This window comes from Bufo bufo, chromosome 2, assembly GCF_905171765.1.
Source record: "Bufo bufo chromosome 2, aBufBuf1.1, whole genome shotgun sequence".
Lineage (NCBI taxonomy): Eukaryota > Metazoa > Chordata > Amphibia > Anura > Bufonidae > Bufo > Bufo bufo.
This window is the reverse complement of record NC_053390.1, coordinates 17738248-17758548: the sequence shown is the minus strand read 5'-3', so window position 1 is coordinate 17758548 and position 20301 is coordinate 17738248. Positions and strand designations below refer to the sequence as shown.

The window sequence follows — 20301 nt, the reverse complement described above, 5'->3', positions numbered from 1 at the left end:
TGTTGGAATGGCCTAGTCAAAGCCCAGATCTCAATCCAATAGAAAATCTGTGGTCAGACCTAAAGATTGCTGTTAACAAGCTCAACCCATCCAACTTGAAGGAGTTGGAGCAGTTTTGCAAGGAGGAATGAGCAAAAATCCCAGTGGTAAGATGTGGCAAGCTCATAGAGACTTATCCGAAGCGACTTGGAGCTCTGATTGCCGCAAAAGGTGGCTCTACAAAATATTGACTGTAGGGGGGTTAATAGTTATGCACATCGCCTTTTTCTGTTATTTTGTCCTATTTGTTGTTTGCTTCACAATAAAAAAAAAAAAAAAACATCTTTAAAGTTGTAGGCATGTTCTCTAAATTACATGATGCAAATCCTCAAACAATCCATATTAATTCCAGGTTGTGAGGCATCAAAATACGAAAAAAGGGGGGATGAATACTTTTGCAAGGCACTGTATATGTGGTAAAGCCTTTACTGGCGTATTGCAGTAGAAAAAGAAAAATATATTTGCCATTTAGTGCTGCAGTTATATGTTGGAAAGACTTTAGTGGCGTATATCAATAGAAAAAGAAAAATATATTCAGCATTCATTGTTGTAGTTATATGTGGTAAAGCCTTTAGTGGCGTATTTCAGAAGAAAAAGAAAAAAATATTCTCCGCTTTTAGGGGTGTTTTAATTTCTTTTTTTATTTTAGCTAACAATATGTCAGACAGAGAAGTGCCAGGCCCTGCACAGGAGAGTGCAGAGGCCTAAATGTTTCTGGCGCAGGCACAGGTTGCAGCAGAGTAAGGGGCGTGGCACCAGAAGTCGCAATGTCATCTAGCGGTCGTGTCTTGACAAGCAACCCAGCGGTTCTTGATTGGTTAACTCGGTCATCCACTTCATCCCAAGTGAAATCATAAACCCCCAGCCAAGAGTCAGTGGGTTCGTTAGACACAACCCTTAGTTGGTAGAGATGTCGCAAACATAAAATTTTCCGTTCACAAATGGCGAATGCGAATTTACGCAAATGTTCGCCAACAGGCGAACCGCCATAGACTTCAATAGGCAGGCGAATTTTAAAACCCACAGGGACTCTTTCTGGCCACAATAGTGATGGAAAAGTTGTTTCAAGGGGACTAACACCTGGACTGTGGCATGCCGGAGGGGGATACATGGCAAAACTCCCATGGAAAATTACATAGTTGATGCAGAGTCGGGTTTTGATCCATAAAGGGCATAAATGACCTAACATTCCTAAATTGTTTGGAATAACGTGCTTTAAAACATCCAGTGTGTGTATACGATCAGGTATGATGTTGTATCGATCAGGTAGTGTAAGGGTTACGCCCGCTTCACAGTGACAGACCAAACTCCCCGTTTAACGCACCGCAAAGAGTTGTCAATAGTTGACACACTCATGACATAAATTTTATTCCTCTATGCGTCAATCTTGGTGTAGTGATGACTGTGCTCGTGCGCACGTTCGGGAGATTGTAGGCGATGGCGGTTTTTCAAAGCCTATGGTCGTGCTGAGGTAGTTCAGTGACAGTTAAGTGACCCAGAAAGCAATGATTCTGCAGTGTGGGCCCATTGTTGGCCTAGTAGGCTTTAATGATCACCTTAGATGATCACAAAGAAAATTAATGTTTTTTCTATGAAAAATTATCCAGCCGATCGCTTTTGGTCTGTTCACAATGAAGCAACGACCTTATCATCTGGGGTGTGCCAACATTGCCAACCCACTCATAGAGGTGATCGCTTCATTGTGATACGCAAGCCCCTTCACCACAAGGTAACGATCACGAAGGGGAATTGATACATGTATGTGCCTTTTTTTTTGTTTTTGCAGCACCAAAGGCCAGAAAAATTAGGCATGTACACATGCCTGAAAAATTAGGTATTGTTGCAGTCGCTGCTGTAGCAGCGCCCGGAAAAATGTATGTTTTCCAGGCAGAAAGTGTACTAAAACATTGCGGCTTGAACCCTAGTTGGTGGCGGAGAAGTCACGCAAGTCATCCGGCATGCAGAGATTAAATACAGCAGCGTGGGGACCATTTTTAGCCCAAGGCATCTCATCAGGCCTTTTTTAGTCAAATGCATCCCCCACTGTCAGTCCCTTTGGGATCCATATGTATATATACGGTAGTGCCTGCGCTAACGCTATTAAGTTTTCTCTATATGCACTCAGGCAGACAGAGCCGCTGCTTGGTACCTAAATGGATTACGGCTGCTCCGATCCAAAGTGGTAAATATAACAAAGAAAAAGAACAAACTAATGTTCGGTACCAGCGCTGGGGATGTAGTAGATTGAATAGATTTGGTAATTACCTTGTCCCGGCGGGACCTGGGGTATGGTCAAATGGGATATCCACCGACTGTCCAGTCTGGCAGTGGGATGGAATAATTCTGCAGTGCTTCTTGTTTGCTTGTTGCTTCTTGCTCGGAACCCCATATAGATGTGTTCCGGGCAGCTGCTGCAAAAAAAGTGTCCTTACTGAGGTCGTCCGATCCTCTGCGGCATGTAGCGGTGGTGCGCACGTGTTCTTCGGCGTCTTCTTGTGTTCCGGCCAGAACACAAGAAGACGCCGAAGAACACGTGCGCACCACCGCTACATGCCGCAGAGGATCGGACGACCTCAGTAAGGACACTTTTTTTGCAGCAGCTGCCCGGAACACATCTATATGGGGTTCCGAGCAAGAAGCAACAAGCAAACAAGAAGCACTGCAGAATTATTCCATCCCACTGCCAGACCGGACAGTCGGTGGATATCCCATTTGACCATACCCCAGGTCCCGCCGGGAGAAGGTAATTACCAAACCTATTCAATCTACTACATCCCCAGCGCTGGTACCGAACATTAGTTTGTTCTTTTCCTTTGGGATCCATGCCTCATTCATCTTAATAAAGGTGAGGTAATCTAGACTTTTTTGACCTAGACGACTTCTCTTCTCAGTGACAATACCTCCTGCTGCGCTGAAGGTCCTTTCTGACAGGACACTTGAAGCGGGGCAGGCCAGAAGTTCTATCGCAAATTGAGATAGCTCAGGCCACAGGTCAAGCCTGCACACCCAGTAGTCAAGGGGTTCATCGCTCCTCAGAGTGTCGATATCTGCAGTTAAGGCGAGGTAGTCTGCTACCTGTCGGTCGAGTCGTTCTCTGAGGGTGGACCCCGAAGGGCTGTGGTGATGCATAGGACTTAAAAAGCTCCACATGTCCTCCATCAACAACACGTCTGTAAAGTGTCCTGTCCTTGCCGGCGTGGTCGTGGTAGGAGGAGGATTACTTTCACCTCTTCCACTGTTAGATTCCCGTTGTGCTGTGACATCACTCTTATACGCTGTGTAAAGCATACTGTTTTGGAACTGCTGCATCCTTTCCGACTTTCGGTAACATTTCAGCCACTTTCTGCTTATACCGGGGGTCTAGTACCGTGGCCACCCAGTACAGGTCGTTCTCCTTCAGCCTTTTTATACGAGGGTCCCTCAACAGGCATGACAGCATGAAAGACCCCATTTGCACAAGGTTGGATGCCGAGCTACTCATGTCCTGTTCCTCGTCCTCACTGATCTTATTGAAGGTCATTAAATGACTTTTATCTGCAAGGTACTGTGCCACCCTATATGAGTGGTGGGCAGTGGGCACAGTACAGTCAGTGGGCCTGACACTCACTGGCAGGCAACTGCAATTATATTACAGAGAAAAAATAAAATGACTTTTTTTTATCTGCAAGGTACTGTGCCACCCTATATGAGTGGTGGGCACACAGTACAGTCTGTGGGCCTGTGGCCTCTCACACACGGGCAGGCAACTGCCATATATATATAGAAAAAATAAATAAAAGCAGACTGATGTACCAGCCCTAAAAAGGGCTTTTTGGGGTGCTGTCAGGACGCTGTCCTTACAGCAGATGAGTCTTTGAGGACTGGAGTGGACACAGAACACTGGCCTAGCTAACGCTTTCCCTATTAATTCAGCAGCAGCAGCACTCTCCCTGCTCTAACACTGCAGCTTCAGAATGAATCTAAGATGGATGCTGTCCTTGCTTTTTTATAGGAGGTGGGAGGGTCTGGGAGGGAGGGTATGCTGATTGGCTGGAATGTGTCTGCTGACTGTGAGGTTTAGGGTCAAAGTTTGCTCAATGATGACGTATAGGGGGCGGACCGAACATCGCATATGTTCGCCCGCTGCGGCGAACGCGAACAAGCGATGTTCGCCGGGAACTGTTCACCGGCGAATAGTTCGGGACATCTCTATTAGTCGGCATTGCCCGGGAGCAGCCCCTGTGCCCTCACCTGTCCTCAACCTGCCTCTGTCCTTTTCTGTTCCATCAGCCAGAGAAGTATTATATGCTGTGGGCTCAGCTCCACTATACAGCGAGGACAAGCTACTAGAGGACAGTCAGCAGCTACTGGCCAGACAAGATGTGGAGGAGACTTCCGCCGCTTCCTCCGCTAGGCGGGCAAGTAATGATGAGGAGAGTGGCGTGGGAGCTGGTTTTGCGAGCGGTCAGGCTCCTGACCCAGAGACCGTTAAGGAGGACATCAGTGACGTGCAGACAGTACTCGATGATGAAGCCGATCGCACTTGGGAGCCGGGTGAAGAAGGGTCTTCATCATCATCAGGAGAAGAGGGTGGCAGCTTGCCCGTGAGGCAGCGGCGGAGCCAGCAAGGTGGTAGCGTTGTCGGGAGTCAGCAGGGTGGCAGCAGTGGGAGGTTGTGAGCCAAACAGGCCTGGGGTAGACCACCCGCTTCGCAGGAGCCTACCTGCCTGGGAAGTAGTGGTGCAGGGGTTCATGGAGAAAGTGGCAGTAGCAGTCAGTCTGTGCGTAGTGTAGAGGGTAAAATCAGCTACTCAGCAGTGTGGCAGTTCTTTGTAAAGCTGCCGGAGGAGGTTAACATGGCCATATGTAGAATATGTGGGCAGAAGGTGAAGGTTGGCCAGGGTGCCAATGTTGGCATCACGGCCCTGCGTCAACATATGCAGCATCACCATAAAGTGGCCTGAGACAACCATTGGCTCCGATGTGGTGGTCCAGCCTGCTGCAGCAACTGCTGCATCACCCGGTGGCACACCGCACCCGATTTCACACAGTCAAGGCTCTACCACCTCAGCCGAAGGGAGCTATCTGTCCTTCCCATCATCTGCTGGGCCCAATGCTCCTGCATCGCGATGCTCGAGTCAAACTGGTGTTCGGCCAAGCATGCTCGCTCAACACTAGTAGACATCTATGTGGAATCAGCTGACGAGGGTGTAAAAGGAGTGCGCTTTTTCTCGACGGTAACATCGACCTGTAAGGCTGAGTTCATACTTGAGTTATTTGGTCAGTTTCGGCCCCGTGACTGCCCAAATAAGTGACATGTGCAGTGATTCTAAGAGCGACGCCTGTCATCTGCATGTCATACGGACTCACAGTATTATTTCACTACCACAGCAGACTCCCTATGCGTGTTACTGCAAGGCACAGTGTTCTGCACCACTATACAGGCACAGTGTCCTACACCACTATACAGGCTCTCTGCAGCCAGGAAATAGGTGTTTTTTTTAAAAGCGATTCAACACAAATAAATTTGGATCGAACCAAATTTTTTCAAAAAGTTTGGCAAACCGTCCGAATAGAATTTTTGAAAAATTCACTCATTTCTAATACGTATCTGAGGAACGCTAAAAATGTAGAGAGCTTCCAACCCAACATGTGTCCCAAGAGACACTAAGTCAGGCTGCCCAGAGGGGGGAGAATTACTGCAAACAGATGGACAATAGCAGCAGCTTCCGGGGTCCAGAAACCAGTATTACTACAAACTTCCATCTGTCCTCCTAGTAGACGGGGCAGGAATACCCCCTTATAGTGCTGCTGGTTAGGACGTCAGGGCAGCGTCCTCTCCTGATAATCACCTGCTCCATTTACAGGCATCGATCCCCTCCACAGTACAGGGATGAGCAATGGCTGCCGCTCTCACTCCTCCCCATACAGAATCATCACTGTTCACACTGCACAATCTGCTGCCCAGAGACGTCTGAGGCGTCTGCGGCTCCATTACACGGAGGGAGCGTTGGTATGAACCCTGGGTCCTCTTCAGACCGGCACTCGCGGGAACAACTACATTGCAGTCTTTTATGTCGTCCATATGAGAGGTGACCACAGCTATGTACAGAGAACTACAACCCCCAGCATGTCCAGACTGTTATATTTCAGAGAACTACAACCCACAGCATGTCCAGCATGTTATATATCAGAGAACTACAACCCCCAGCATGTCCACTGTTAAGTACCTGAGAACTACAGCCCTTAGCATGTCCAGACAATATTTCAGAGGTGACCACAACTATGTACAGAGAACTACAACCCCCAGCATGTCCAGAATGTTATATATCAGACAACTACAACCACCAGCATGTCCAGAATGTTATATATCAGAGAACTACAACCCCCAGCATGTCCAGACTGTTATATATCAGAGAACTACAACCACCAGCATGTCCAGAATGTTATATATCAGAGACCTACAACCCCCAGCATGTCCAGACAATATTTCAGAGGTGAGAACTACAACTCCCAGCATTTTTCCAGTTCTATAAGAAAACTATCATAAACACCTTCTCCATGCAAGGATCATCCCTCTCATGTCACATGACCACAACTACAGCTCTTCCTCCATCTTATCTCCTCTCTAAAGCTGACCCCGCCCCCTCTACTGATCACATGACAGTGACATCACCCAGGTCCTTCAGCTCCGGCAGTGCAGCAGATACTGGGCAGGTCCTGGTCGGTAGTCAGGGCTCTTGTTCTCTCTGGTATCAGCCATTCCTCCAGCCTGCAGGTAAGATGAGCTGTGAGGAGACAGTGTGGTGGAGAGCTCAGACATGTCACCTCTGGAGATTCTCCTCCATTACACACAAGGAATCCTTCTCCGCTCCTCAGCTTAGTATGATGGGGGGAGGAGTAGTGGGGATAGTGGGGGTTGTCATCATTCTCTGGCCCCTGACTGTCCTGGTGAGGGGCCCCTGCCTCCAGGAGGAGAATGAATGGAGCGGGGGCCCGGCCTGAGCTCAGCTCTCTCCAGTCTCTTCTCTAGGAGTTGTGGACACAGCTGAGCACAGCCCAGAGGTGGGACCTGCATCTATCAGACATTTATCTCCTGTGGAGCCACCAGAGATCTCCATGTTGGGGCCCCTGGAATCCATGTGGTGGGGGCTCTGAGCATGGGTGTAGGAACCCCCATTAATCTGGGGGGACAGCATTTTTGCTCGCCGGGTATATTCTTATTCAGTAAACTGCGGGTTGTTTATATCGTTAAATTTTAAGTGTGTGTGTGTGAAGATACAAGCGGCACTTTTGCTCTCAGTGATGCGATGCGCGTGTCCCGGAGAAGATCCACAGATAGTTGTATAGTAAGGACCAGCACTCGCTCTAATAGTAATTTCAAGTAGATTTAATGGTCACATACAAGTGATAAGTGACGCCTTTCGGCTACTGTGAGCCTTTGTCAAACGTAATGGATACAAGTTGCAAACAATTTAAATAGCCCTCGGTGGAGCCGGAAATGACATCAGGTTACCATGACAACATTGTAAACAGAGGACACAACAATGCAGAAATGGTGATTAAACAAGTGGATGAACAGATAACTATCATTGCTTTAACAGGGCACCATGCTTTGCAGTGCTACATTCTATTGATCATCATAATAATATTATAGTATAATGTTCCATACTGGATGCTAGAAACTGTACCAAACTTATACAGAAGAAAAAAGGAAAAAAAGAACATAATTAATTCTCAGTGCACCATGCTTTACAGTGCCACATTTTGCTAAACCTTATATAATGATGTAAAATACTGAATGCAGAAGTGCTACAATTTTGCGTGGTAAACTTACGCCCTGATCAAGCACTAAATGACATGGATTGGAGTCAAGTTCTCTGTTAAAGAAAGAAAGAGGGAACATGTTGAAAGGGTTACTGCACACTGTGGCTTACAGAAAACTATTTAAATCATAATCACGATTTAACCCCTTAGGTTCTAGGGTTTGGAGGCGATGAATCCAAAAGGCTTCTCTTTTTTTGAGCATCTTACACCCGTCTCCTCCTCTCCGGGGCAGTGACACGCGCTCTATTATCTGGAAGCACAGCTGGGAGATGGCATGTCGGTGTTTCTCAAAATGATATGGGAAGGGAAGTAGTACATTTTTCTTTCTAATGGTAGATTTATGTTTGCAGAAACGGTCTTTCATCCTCATGGAGGTCTCACCGACATACACAAGTCCACAGGGACACTTCAAGAGATAGACCACGAAATTGCTATTACAGGTAAAGAAGCCATTTATTTTAAACTTTTCCCCTGTGTACGGGTGGGTGAAGTGTTCTCCTTTAATAGCACTAGAGCAGTGTATACATTGAAGGCATGGATATGTCCCATTCTTGGGTGTTGAGAGGGCGGCCTGGCGTAGAGGGTGTCTGTCGCTACCTACATCAGCCCTGACTAGGATGTCTCGAATATTTTTACACCTTTGGTAGCATATCATAGGTGGAGATTGAAATTCCGTAACATTGGGGTAGGCTCTGCTGAGAATACTCCAATGTTTGTTGAGGTCAGTCCTGCATTTATTGATCCAAGGGTCGGTATTTCACCACAAAGGGAACTCGTGGCTGTTTATCACTAGTAGTGGTGCTGTCTTTAGGTGGTTTCGCCTGTTGTGTATTTAATAGGTCTTGCGGATAACCTCTGTTACGGAATTTATCTATCATTTCTTCCTGACGCGCCGTTCTCATGTCGGTGTCGGACACTATCCTGTTCACTCTCTGGAGTTGTGAATGGGGGAGTGATTTGTTGACTGCAGGAGGACGGTTACTGGTGAAGTGCGGCAGACTGGTGCGGTCAGTATTCTTGGTGTACAGGTCTGTGTGTATCTGCCCCTTCTCATCCTTTATAACCCATGTGTCCAGGAAATAGATTCTAGACCCATCTGAGTGCACGGTGAACTGCAGTTCCTTCCAGACAGAGTTGATGTACTGCCTGAATTGTTCGAGGGTTCGAATGTCGCCCCGCCACACGCAAATAGGATAGTGTCTGACACCAATATGAAAACAGCGCGTCAGGAAGAAATGCTAGATAAATTTTGTAACAGAGGTTATCCGCAAGACCTATTAAATACACAACAGGCGAAACCGCCTAAAGACAGCTCCACTACTAGTGATAAACAGCCACGAGTTCCCTTTGTGGTGAAATACCGACCCTTGGATCAATAAATGCAGGACTGACCTCAACAAACATTGGAGTATTCTCAGCAGAGCTTACCCCAATGTCACGGAATCTCAATCTCCACCTATGATATGCTACAAAAGGTGCAAAAATATTCGAGACATCCTAGTCAGGGCTGATGTAGGTAGTGACAGACACCCTCTACGCCAGGCCACGCTCTCAACACCCAAGAATGGGACATATCCATGCCTTCAATGTATACACTGCTCTAGTGTCATTAAAGGAGAACACTTCACCCACCCGTACACAGGGGAAACATGTAAAATAAATGGCTTCTTTACCTGTAATAGCAATTTCGTGGTCTATCTCTTGAAGTGTCCCTGTGGACTTGTGTATGTCGGTGAGACCTCCATGAGGATGAAAGACCGTTTCTGCAAACATAAATCTACCATTAGAAAGAAAAATCTGTTACTTCCCATTCCGTATCATTTTGAGAAACACCGACATGCCATCTCCCAGCTGTGCTTCCAGATAATAGAGCGCGTGTCACTGCCCCGGAGAGGAGGAGACGGGTGTAAGATGCTCAAAAAAAGAGAAACCTTTTGGATTCATCGCCTCCAAACCCTAGAACCTAAGGGGTTAAATCGTGATTATGATTTAAATAGTTTTCTGTAAGCCACAGTGTGCAGTAACCCTTTCAACATGTTCCCTCTTTCTTTCTTTCTTTCACAGAGAACTTGACTCCAATCCATGTCATTTAGTGCTTGATCAGGGCGTAAGTTTACCACGCAAAATTGTAGCACTTCTGCATTCAGTATTTTACATCATTATATAAGGTTTAGCAAAATGTGGCACTGTAAAGCATGGTGCACTGAGAATTAATTATGTTCTTTTTTTCCTTTTTTCTTCTGTATAAGTTTGGTACAGTTTCTAGCATCCAGTATGGAACATTATACTATAATAATATTATGATGATCAATAGAATGTAGCACTGCAAAGCATGGTGCCCTGTTAAGCAATGATAGTTATCTGTTCATCCACTTGTTTAATCACCATTTCTGCATTGTTGTGTCCTCTGTTTACAACGTTGTCATGGTAACCTGATGTCATTTCCGGCTCCACCGAGGGCTATTTAAATTGTTTGCAACTTGTATCCATTACGTTTGACAAAGGCTCACAGTAGCCGAAAGGCGTCACTTATCACTTGTATGTGACCATTAAATCTACTTGAAATTACTATTAGAGCGAGTGCTGGTCCTTACTATACAACTGTTATGTACTGCTGACATCAGCCCATCGCTATATCAGTCAGCTACATAACATAACGTTTTTTCTGATGATTCAGATACCTGTTTAAAGGGTTTCTACCACCAGAAATACCGTTATGTAGCTGACTGATATAGCGATGCGCTAATGTCCGCACTACATAACAGTGTATTTCTAACATTAGTCCCTGCAGACATTTTTGCTAAAAAAGCACTTTTATTATATGCTAATGAGCCTCTAGGTGCTATGTGGGCGTAAAATCAGCACCTAGAGGCTCCGTCCACTCGCCCATTATCCCGCCCAGGTCCAGTGTTCTGCCCGCCCCGCTCCTCTTGATTGATGGCACGGTCCGCCGCATCGCTGCCGAAATCCCGCGCCTGAGCCGTTCACTTCTGTCTTCGGCGCAGTGAGTGAATGATGCGATCCTGGTGCCGGATTCCTCACTGCGCCTGCGCTGACTACGTCACAGTGAGGAAGCCGGCATCAGGAGAGCGGCCTTCACTCACTGCGCCGAAGACAGAAGTGACCGGCGCAGGCGCGGGATTTTGTCAACGCTGCGGCGGACCGTGCCATCAATCAAGAGGAGCGGGGCGGGCAGAACAGGGGACCTGAGTGGGATAATAGGCGAGTGGACGGAGCCTCTAGGTGCTGATTTTACGCCCACATAGCACCTAGAGGCTCATTAGCATATTATAAAAGTGCTTTTTTAGCAAAAACGGCTGCAGGGACTAACGTTAGAAATACACTGTTATGTAGTGCTGACATGGGCGCATCGCTATATCAGTCAGCTACATAACGGTATTTCTGGTGGTAGAAGCTCTTTAAACACTGTTACATTTACACACTTCAAATGTTTTATATACCTTTTTAGAAGTGCCTATCTAGGACAGGTGTCAGGACTGTCTTGGCCACTCTGCAGGCAGGGCACAGTGGGCACTACTTGGGCAGGCTGCTGGAGCTGGACTGGAGTCTGGAGAAGAAGAATGATTTCAATTCTCCCTCCCTGCCTCTCTCTCTGATGTCACTTCCTGTGGACCTGACTTCCTTATCAGAGAGAAGGAGGGAGGGACTGGGAGGCAGAGGAGGAGCGAGGAGACCGGAGACTGAACAGTGAGTGAACCACTGCGCTGGCAGCCGCATCACTGACTGTGAGGAGGAGGGAGGAGGGAGGAGGGAGGAGGGGGAGGCTCGGGAGCGCAGCTCAGCTGATCACCCGGCCACCGCAGAAGTAAGTGACTGACAGCTTTAAATATGCGATCGGAGTCTCGGACGGGTGGCAACCCTGAAGCCTGGGGGGGATTTAACCAAATCTGTCCCCCCCGCATTATTTCCTGGGGGGGATCCGTCCCCCCCGTCCCCCCCGCTTCCTACGCCCATGGCTCTGAGAAGCGGGGCCCCTCCAGGCTCAGGAAGTGCGGTTCTGGAGGTGACATCTGGTCTTGTCCCCTGGATGATTTCCTCTCCTCTTCTCATAAAGGCGCCTGCAGTACTAGAAGCCTCCAGCTCCTCCAGTTCTCTCCTCTTCTCCTGAATGACCACCAAGGATGGACAGGAAGGAGATCAGCAGAAGAATATTAGACCTCACCTTGGAGATCATCTCCCTGCTGAGCGGAGAGGTAAACTTTTCTAGATTTCTCTCCTCTGTATTGTATTCTGTAACAAGTCAGACATCGGGAAGGAGAATCCATCATAGGAAGTGATAGGAAGAGTCCAGGGTCCTGGAGAACGGCCTCCAGACCTTCCAAGTGATGGAGAACCTGAAGATCAGCCCCCAATATGGTGAGTGATGTGTCATGTGACCAGTGACCTATAGTCATGTTGTAGGAGCCATGAGGAGGTAAGTAGGCACTTTGTACCAGGAGGAGAGGGCCGGAGGAGAGCACATGGCCCCTGAAGGGTTTATTCCCTAAGTGTCTCTCTCCATCCACAGGAGTACACAATAGTGAAGAAGACATCGGGGGACTGTGTGACTCCCATCATCCATCTCCAGGAGTCAGGAGGGCGGAGCAGGACCCCTCCCCCCATCACAGAGCCTCCCCCTCACCCCCTGATACATGAGCAGAAGATCCTAGAACTCACCCACAAGATGATGGAGCTGCTGACTGGAGAGGTGACACTGCTGGGAATGCTGGGAAATTCTCCAGTAACAGCACTGGAGGGGTCTGGGTGATGACGGTGTCATTGTGTTGTCAGGTTCCTATAAGGTGTCAGGACGTCACTGTCTATTTCTCCATGGAGGAGTGGGAGTATATAGAAGGACACAAGGACCTGTACAAGGAGGCCATGATGGAGGAGCACCAGCCTCTTATATCACAGGGTAAGAGCCGTCATGTGCAGTGTATACACGTGTGTGCAGTGACATGTAATGGAGGAGCACCAGCCTCTTATATCACAAGGTAAGAGCCGTCATGTGCAGTGTATACACGTGTGTGCAGTGACATGTAATGGAGGAGCACCGGCCTCTTATATCACAAGGTAAGAGCCGTCATGTGCAGTGTATACACGTGTGTGCAGTGACATGTAATGGAGGAGCACCAGCCTCTTATATCACAAGGTAAGATCTGTCATGTGCAGTGTGTACACGTGTGTGCAGTGACATGTAATGGAGGAGCACCGGCCTCTTATATCACAAGGTAAGAGCCGTCATGTGCAGTGTATACATGTGTGTGCAGTGACATGTAATGGAGGAGCACCAGCCTCTTATATCACAAGGTAAGAGCCGTCATGTGCAGTGTATACACGTGTGTGCAGTGACATGTAATGGAGGAGCACCAGCCTCTTATATCACAAAGTAAGAGCCGTCATGTGCAGTGTATACACGTGTGTGCAGTGACATGTAATGGAGGAGCACCAGCCTCTTATATCACAAGGTAAGAGCCGTCATGTGCAGTGTATACACGTGTGTGCAGTGACATGTAATGGAGGAGCACCAGCCTCTTATATCACAGGGTAAGATCCGTCATGTGCAGTGTATACACGTGTGTGCAGTGACATGTAATGGAGGAGCACCAGCCTCTTATATCACAAAGTAAGAGCCGTCATGTGCAGTGTATACACGTGTGTGCAGTGACATGTAATGGAGGAGCACCAGCCTCTTATATCACAAGGTAAGAGCCGTCATGTGCAGTGTATACACGTGTGTGCAGTGACATGTAATGGAGGAGCACCAGCCTCTTATATCACAAGGTAAGAGCCGTCATGTGCAGTGTATACACGTGTGTGCAGTGACATGTAATGGAGGAGCACCAGCCTCTTATATCACAGGGTAAGATCCGTCATGTGCAGTGTATACACGTGTGTGCAGTGACATGTAATGGAGGAGCACCAGCCTCTTATATCACAAAGTAAGAGCCGTCATGTGCAGTGTATACACGTGTATGCAGTGACATGTAATGGAGGAGCACCAGTTGCAAGTATGTGTTAAGTGAAAACAAATTCTCAATAAATTAAAATCTGGCAAGTGTGGCATACATTTGTATTCATTCCCTTGTACTCTAAAAACCCTAAATAGAATTCTGTGTGACGATCACATAGCCGCTCACAGCCTCTATGACAGGAAGGTGCGATCAGCGGCAGTTAAACACTCAGGTGCCGCACCTGAAGGGTTAACTACCGCTGATCGCAGCTCCCTGTCAGAGGCAGGGGCGCCGACACCCGCCTCCTGTATTAAACGTTAATAATTATTAGTGGCGCAGTGCGCCCTCCCTTCCACCCCCCAGTATTAAAATCATTGGTGGCAGTGGCCGCAGGGTCCCCTCCCCTCCTTTTCATTGGTGGCGCAGTGGCAGCTTCTGATTGAAGCCCCAGCAGTGTAATCCTGGGCCTCCGATCGGTTACCATGGCAACCAGGATGCTACTGAAGCCCTGGCTGCCATGGTAAGCTCCCTGCTGCTATGTGTACTATACAAAGGGCAGCAGGGAGAGTGCGAAGTCCTATTCACCCTAATAGAGCTCTACTAGGGTGAATAGGACAAGGGATTAAAAAATCCCAGGTTGTAGCCCCTAAGGAAGAAATAGTTATGAAATATAAAGTTAAAAAAAAAAACCCCACCAAAATATTAAGTATAAATCACCCCTTTCCCAATTTTATGTATAAAAAATGAATAAATAAACATATCCTATATCGCCACGTCAGAAAAGTCCAAGCTATTAAAATATAAAAAAAAATCATATGTGGTGAACGCCGTAACAGAAAAAAATAATAATAAAAACTGCGCAATTCGCAATTTTTTTTGTCACCTTGTCCCCCCAAAAAATAGGATAGGACTGTTCGATTATGGGCCGGACGTTCCATAAAATGCAGAACGCACGCAGCTTTTTTTTGGTGTTTTATTTTTTTCTCGTGGTATCGAATAGTATCAAGTATCGCAATACTTTTTTATTGTATCAAAACCGAATCAAAAATTTGGTATTGAGACAACACTAGGTAGGTATAACAGGTTGTGCTTGCCAGCTTCCACTCAGTGAGATGTAACTTGTAGAGATAAAGATGAAGAAGACAACCCTTCTGTAAGTGAAGGCACGAAATTTCGAGCAGGCTTCAGTAACTGTCCTTAGAGTGTGACCACAAAAACAGGAACCAGACCATGCAAGACCATCATGGAAGAATGCCTATGACTTCTGTCTGCTCCTCCAGCCTCTTCCTGAGCACTCTCAGCAATAATGGAAGCTATACATACACCAGCTTCTCTTCCCAGCTGATCGATAAACTAACGCTAGAACATGGTGAGAGCAACACACAGAGCAAATTTGGATCTTAGTATTACCTCTCTAGTATTACCAGAGCCGAATGAACCATTTGGTAAATTAGCTTGACTGAAGAAGCATTTGGTGGTTGTGAGGCTATGGTTGGAAGTGAGCTAAGGCTAGCCTGAGAGCCCTGGATTTTTCAGGTTGGATGACGATCCCTTTTTATGACTCATATTGTGGACCCACAATCTGACTACATGTGCACCCAAGTCGCAGGCGAAGTCATCCATAGTGAGGACTTTTCTGAGGCTGGGGAATCAGGAAGTTGTCGCGTAACGGATGTTTGGGTTTTAGCCACCACTTCAGACCTTGGTGAGTTGAAGGATATCTCCAAATGTTTCTTATGTAGGCCCTTGAGGCATCTGTTCCAAGGTGTGTATATTGTCTTGAAGAAAGTAGACATGAAGTATTTTGGCTCCTGTGTTAGGACTAGCTCCCTAGTAACTGATCAGGGAGCCATTATCCTGTAACAGCTGTATGGTTGTGTGCAGATCCATCAGAAGGGATCCTGTTCAGAAACCTGGCTCCGAGCAACAGCCTGGGAGCAGAAGAAACATAGAAGGGCAGACAAGTAACTGGTAGATGAAGAATGCCCGCATTTGTGTGCACTATGAACATGGGAATTTCCTGTGGCTGGGCAGCATGGGAACATGCAGGTAGATATCCATGGGATGTATTTTGGCCAGAAAAATGTTTTCCCTTTTAAACACATGACCAATTGAAAAGTCCTTTTAATTTTCTGTTTCTGAAGAGGACACTTCTAATACCTTTCCAACAATCCATAAACAAAACAAAACCCTGTTCACCGGTTCCAGACTGATTCACTGCTCTGCTTCAATGCGCTTACATATCTAAATAAGTTCAGCGTGATAAAAACTTCTCCTTTGTTAGTACATCTTTGGACTCACCACCACTTTTACCACTTAATACACTTCCAACGCGTTTCTGATGCACACTGTGTCCTTAGTCATGGCACTATATTTTTAGATCTGCAGATATTTCTGATCTCTGAGAAAACAGAAAATCCCATTTGGCTGGAAGATATTTCAAATGTTGTGTCCAATATGTATAATCCAGTCCCTTAGGGATCCTTCTACATAAGAGGCTTGAAATGACCAAGGTCTCTGTGTACTTTCAAAAATGGTGACCGTAGGGAAGTTTCCAGATGAAGGAGGCAGAGCTTGACGGCCATCAGAAGTGATGTGCTTATCACCCACTTTGTCCTGGGCAGAAGTGACCAGTCAGTTTCTGGTTGCCCAGCAGAGGCTATAGGGCTGCTTCTCAAATAGTGAAGAAGAAAGGAATCGTCTTCCCAAGGAGACTTGGAGGGGGCTATAGATGCAGAGTTTTCTGCAACACCTCGGTGCCTGGTGGACAGGAGATTAGGAGTAGTTGGTTTACTTCTTCCTTGCACACTGACTAATTTACGAAAGTCTTCACTTTGGGTTCTCACTCTCAAAATTTACCTCATAAGAAGTGGTTTCATTGTGTCAAAACAATGGCCTGAAACCTTGCTGGTTGGTAGGGTGCTGTAAGAAGAAACCTCTAGTCCTGACACTTAGGTCTCATGCACACGGTAGTTGTGCAGCCGTTCTGTGCATTGAGGTTCGCAATTTGCGGTCCCCAATGCATGGGAAACGTCCGTGCGGCGACCATGGAGGAATGACAGCCATTCAACATGAATGGGTCCGTGATCCGTCTGCGCCGCAAAAAAATAGAACATGTTCTATTTTTTTCCGGTGCGGAGGCACGGACAGAAACACAGCGGTTCTGTGGGGTTCTGATCCGTACTTCCATTCTGCACCACATCTTCAGGATTGCGGACCCGACATATGTGGGCCACAATACGGCCATGGCCGGGCAATGGCCATGTGCATGAGGCCTTATACCCGTGTCCTCATTCTACAAACATGGCCAATTCACTTTCACAGACTAGAGGTTATTTGGGACTGTGGCCTGCTATGAGCTGGAACCTTGGCACAGGTGGTGAGGAGATGAACTTTGTTATTTATCCCTGATAACTAAACGTAAAAGTGAATGAGCTGAGAGAAGTGTCTGATCTATAGACAGATCTACAGGAGGCCATGTATTCAGTCACTGTGTGCTTGTGTTTCCACAGATGGATCCAGGAGGAGAAATCCACCAGAGAGATGTCCCCGTCCTCTGTATTCCCAGGACTGTCCAGAGGAGAAGGTCCCAGAGAATCCTCAGGTAGATGGAGCTGAGCCCTATACACATCTATATAGGGGGTCCTTCAGTCATAGTGGGGTCATAGATTATGGTGGTCTCTTATGTGGATCTGTTAGATTTCCCACCTGTCTGCTGTATTGTACTGAACTGTTACAGATGACAAATCAGGGGGAAGATCTGACTGATATTAAAGTGGAGGATGAAGAAGAGAGGATGATGGGCGATCCCCCGTGTAAGAGTGAGGTGGAGGAGGACGACATTCCTGGACATGTCACTACAGGTATGTAATCGTAAATGGAGAAAGTGACTCCAGATTCTATTTTGGTGCCTTCAGGGCAGGAGGATAATCTGATCACCGGCTGCTGCGCTTCTCTTTAATTGGAAATGTCCCCAACACATCATGAAGTGTTCCCCTTATCCAGCTAACGGCGATCTCTGATCAGATTCTTCTCTGATGCCGGCTGTTCCTGCAGGACATGGCGGTCAGTCATATCCACATCCAGATTGCAGCATAAAAGTTATTTGTGCCACAGTCTGCGATTTTCCCCGCTCACACCAGGTCTAAAAAAGGGTGCATGGCGGGACATTCATTATTTTCTATTTCTGTTTTAGGCCTAGAATGGTCTAAATGTAAGACAGCAAGGAAGCTGGTTTACATTTAGACCGGTGGTGGAAACGCTGAAGTTATGTAAAGGCTGGCGCCTCTACATAACTTCGGCAGATCCACCACCAGCTAAAGGGGTTATTAAGATGTCGGTCTTAATAAATGACCCCTTATATTTCTCCTTCCTACCAGATCCATTTCCAGCCTAATTGGAATATTATAATGTATTTTGTGTATTGTATGGTTTAAAAAAATATTACAAATTTTATATCAACAGGAAATCCCAGTAGGAATTCTGAAGGAAACTTCATGTTATCACTAAATTATAATGAAGATGAAGATATCATGCAGCGCTCTTCAGGAGAAAACCTTAATGTACATCCAGGACTTCAGAGTACAGATCTATTATATAATCCCCTTAATCATCAAGAACCTTTTCCTGACCAATCACAGATTGTGACCACAACTAAAGGTCAGAAAGGGGATAAAGGGTTTCACTGTGTTAAAGAGTTCACAAAAATCTCAGGTCATTCTACAGACAGAGGATTTCACACAAGGGAAAAGCCATACTCCTGTTCAGAATGTGGGAAATGTTTTACAGATAAATCAAATCTTGTTAGACATGAGAGAATTCACACAGGAGAAAAGCCATATTCATGTTCAGAATGTGGGAAATGTTTTACAAATAAATCTCATCTTGTTGCACATAAGAGAAGTCACACTGGAGAGAAACCATATTCGTGTTCAGAATGTGGGAAATATTTTACTGATAAATCAAATTTAGTTAGACATAAAAGAAATCACACAGGAGAGAAGCCATATTCATGTTCAGAATGTGGAAAATGTTTTACAGATAAATCAGATGTTTCTAGACATGAGAGAATTCACACAGGAGAGAAACCATATTCATGTTCAGAATGTGGCAAACAATTTACACAGAAATCAGAGCTTGTTAAACATGAGAGAATTCACACAGGAGAGAAACCATATTCGTGCTCAGAATGTGGCAAACAATTTACACAGAAATCAGATCTTGTTAAACATGAGAGAATTCACACAGGAGAGAAACCATATTCATGTCCAGAATGTGGGAAATGTTTTATAAATATATCAAGTCTTGTTGCACATAAGAGAAGGCACACAGGAGAAAAGCCGTATTCATGTTCAGAATGTGGAAAATGTTTTTTAGAAAAAGCAAATCTTGCTAGACATCAGAGAATTCACACAGGAGAAAAACCGTATTCATGTCCAGAATGTGGAAAATGTTTTTCAGATAAATCATGTCTTGTTGCACATAAGAGAAGTCACACAGGAGAAAAGCCGTATTCATGTTCAGAATGTGGGAAATTTTTTAGAGATAAATCATGTTTTGTTAGACATGAGAGAAGTCACACAGGAGAGAAACCATATTCATGTTCAGAATGTGGGAAATGTTTTACAAGGAATTTAAATCTTGTTAAACATGAGAGAATTCATAGAGGAGTGAGCCCATATTCATGTTTAAAAACTGGGAAATGTTTTACAGAAAAGTCACATCTTGTTACACATGCGATAAGTCACACAGGACAGAAGCTGTATTAATGTTTAGAATGTGGGGAATGTTTTACAGATAGATCTTGTTAGATATGCGACAAATCACATAGGAATGAAAACAAATTCATGTTTAGAATGAGGGAAATGTACAGATAAATGTACAGATATTTTTAGACATGACAAGACATGACCTGCAACCAAAAATCCAAGTGTTGTTTTTTTTTTTTTGTGACCATCATGGTATATCACATTGTCAATCATTTTTTTGTATCTTTATTGATTAATTTTCATGAGCAAAATTTTAAAATAAACCATTTAATTATCAACAATTAGTAATTAACAATACAATACAACCTCCCTGAAACAATTGAGACAACCTATAGAGGTATCAGAAAGACACAAAAGAGTCCCTGTATTTTGTATTTTGTATACATTTATTAAGGGAGGGAAAGCTTGTACCACCTACGAATTCTAGGAAAAGGAAATTTCATTGAGTAAGCTTTGGATTTCCTGATAGTCCTGCGGTAGCATAGCGTACAATGGGACTTGAAAAGCAATATTATTTGGAAGGGGGGTACTGTACTTGAAGTCGCCAACTGTAGCACTCTTCTGCTGCTATAACATCCAGACAATAGTGTCTGATGAACTTTGAAGACGGGGCCCATATTGCCAGTATGCAAATCCATCTCATAGACTCATAGACACCTGAGCCAGTTCAGACAATGAGGAGGAAGTGGACCGGGTGGAGTGCGCTTTAACTTGCAATTGAGACCGCAGATTCC

General features: G+C 45.7%; 1 protein-coding gene across 1 annotated transcript in view; it reads left to right on the top strand.

Moving 5' to 3' along the window:
• Window positions 1-19741, top strand: part of LOC120992081 (zinc finger protein 271-like) — a 54870-nt gene extending 35129 nt beyond the window's left edge. The window contains exon 6 of the mRNA XM_040420832.1: window positions 18607-19741. Coding sequence (XP_040276766.1) covers window positions 18607-19567 — 961 coding nt within the window. The 3' untranslated portion in view covers window positions 19568-19741. The remainder of the gene's footprint in view (window positions 1-18606) is intronic.
• The last annotated feature ends 560 nt before the right edge of the window (window positions 19742-20301 follow it).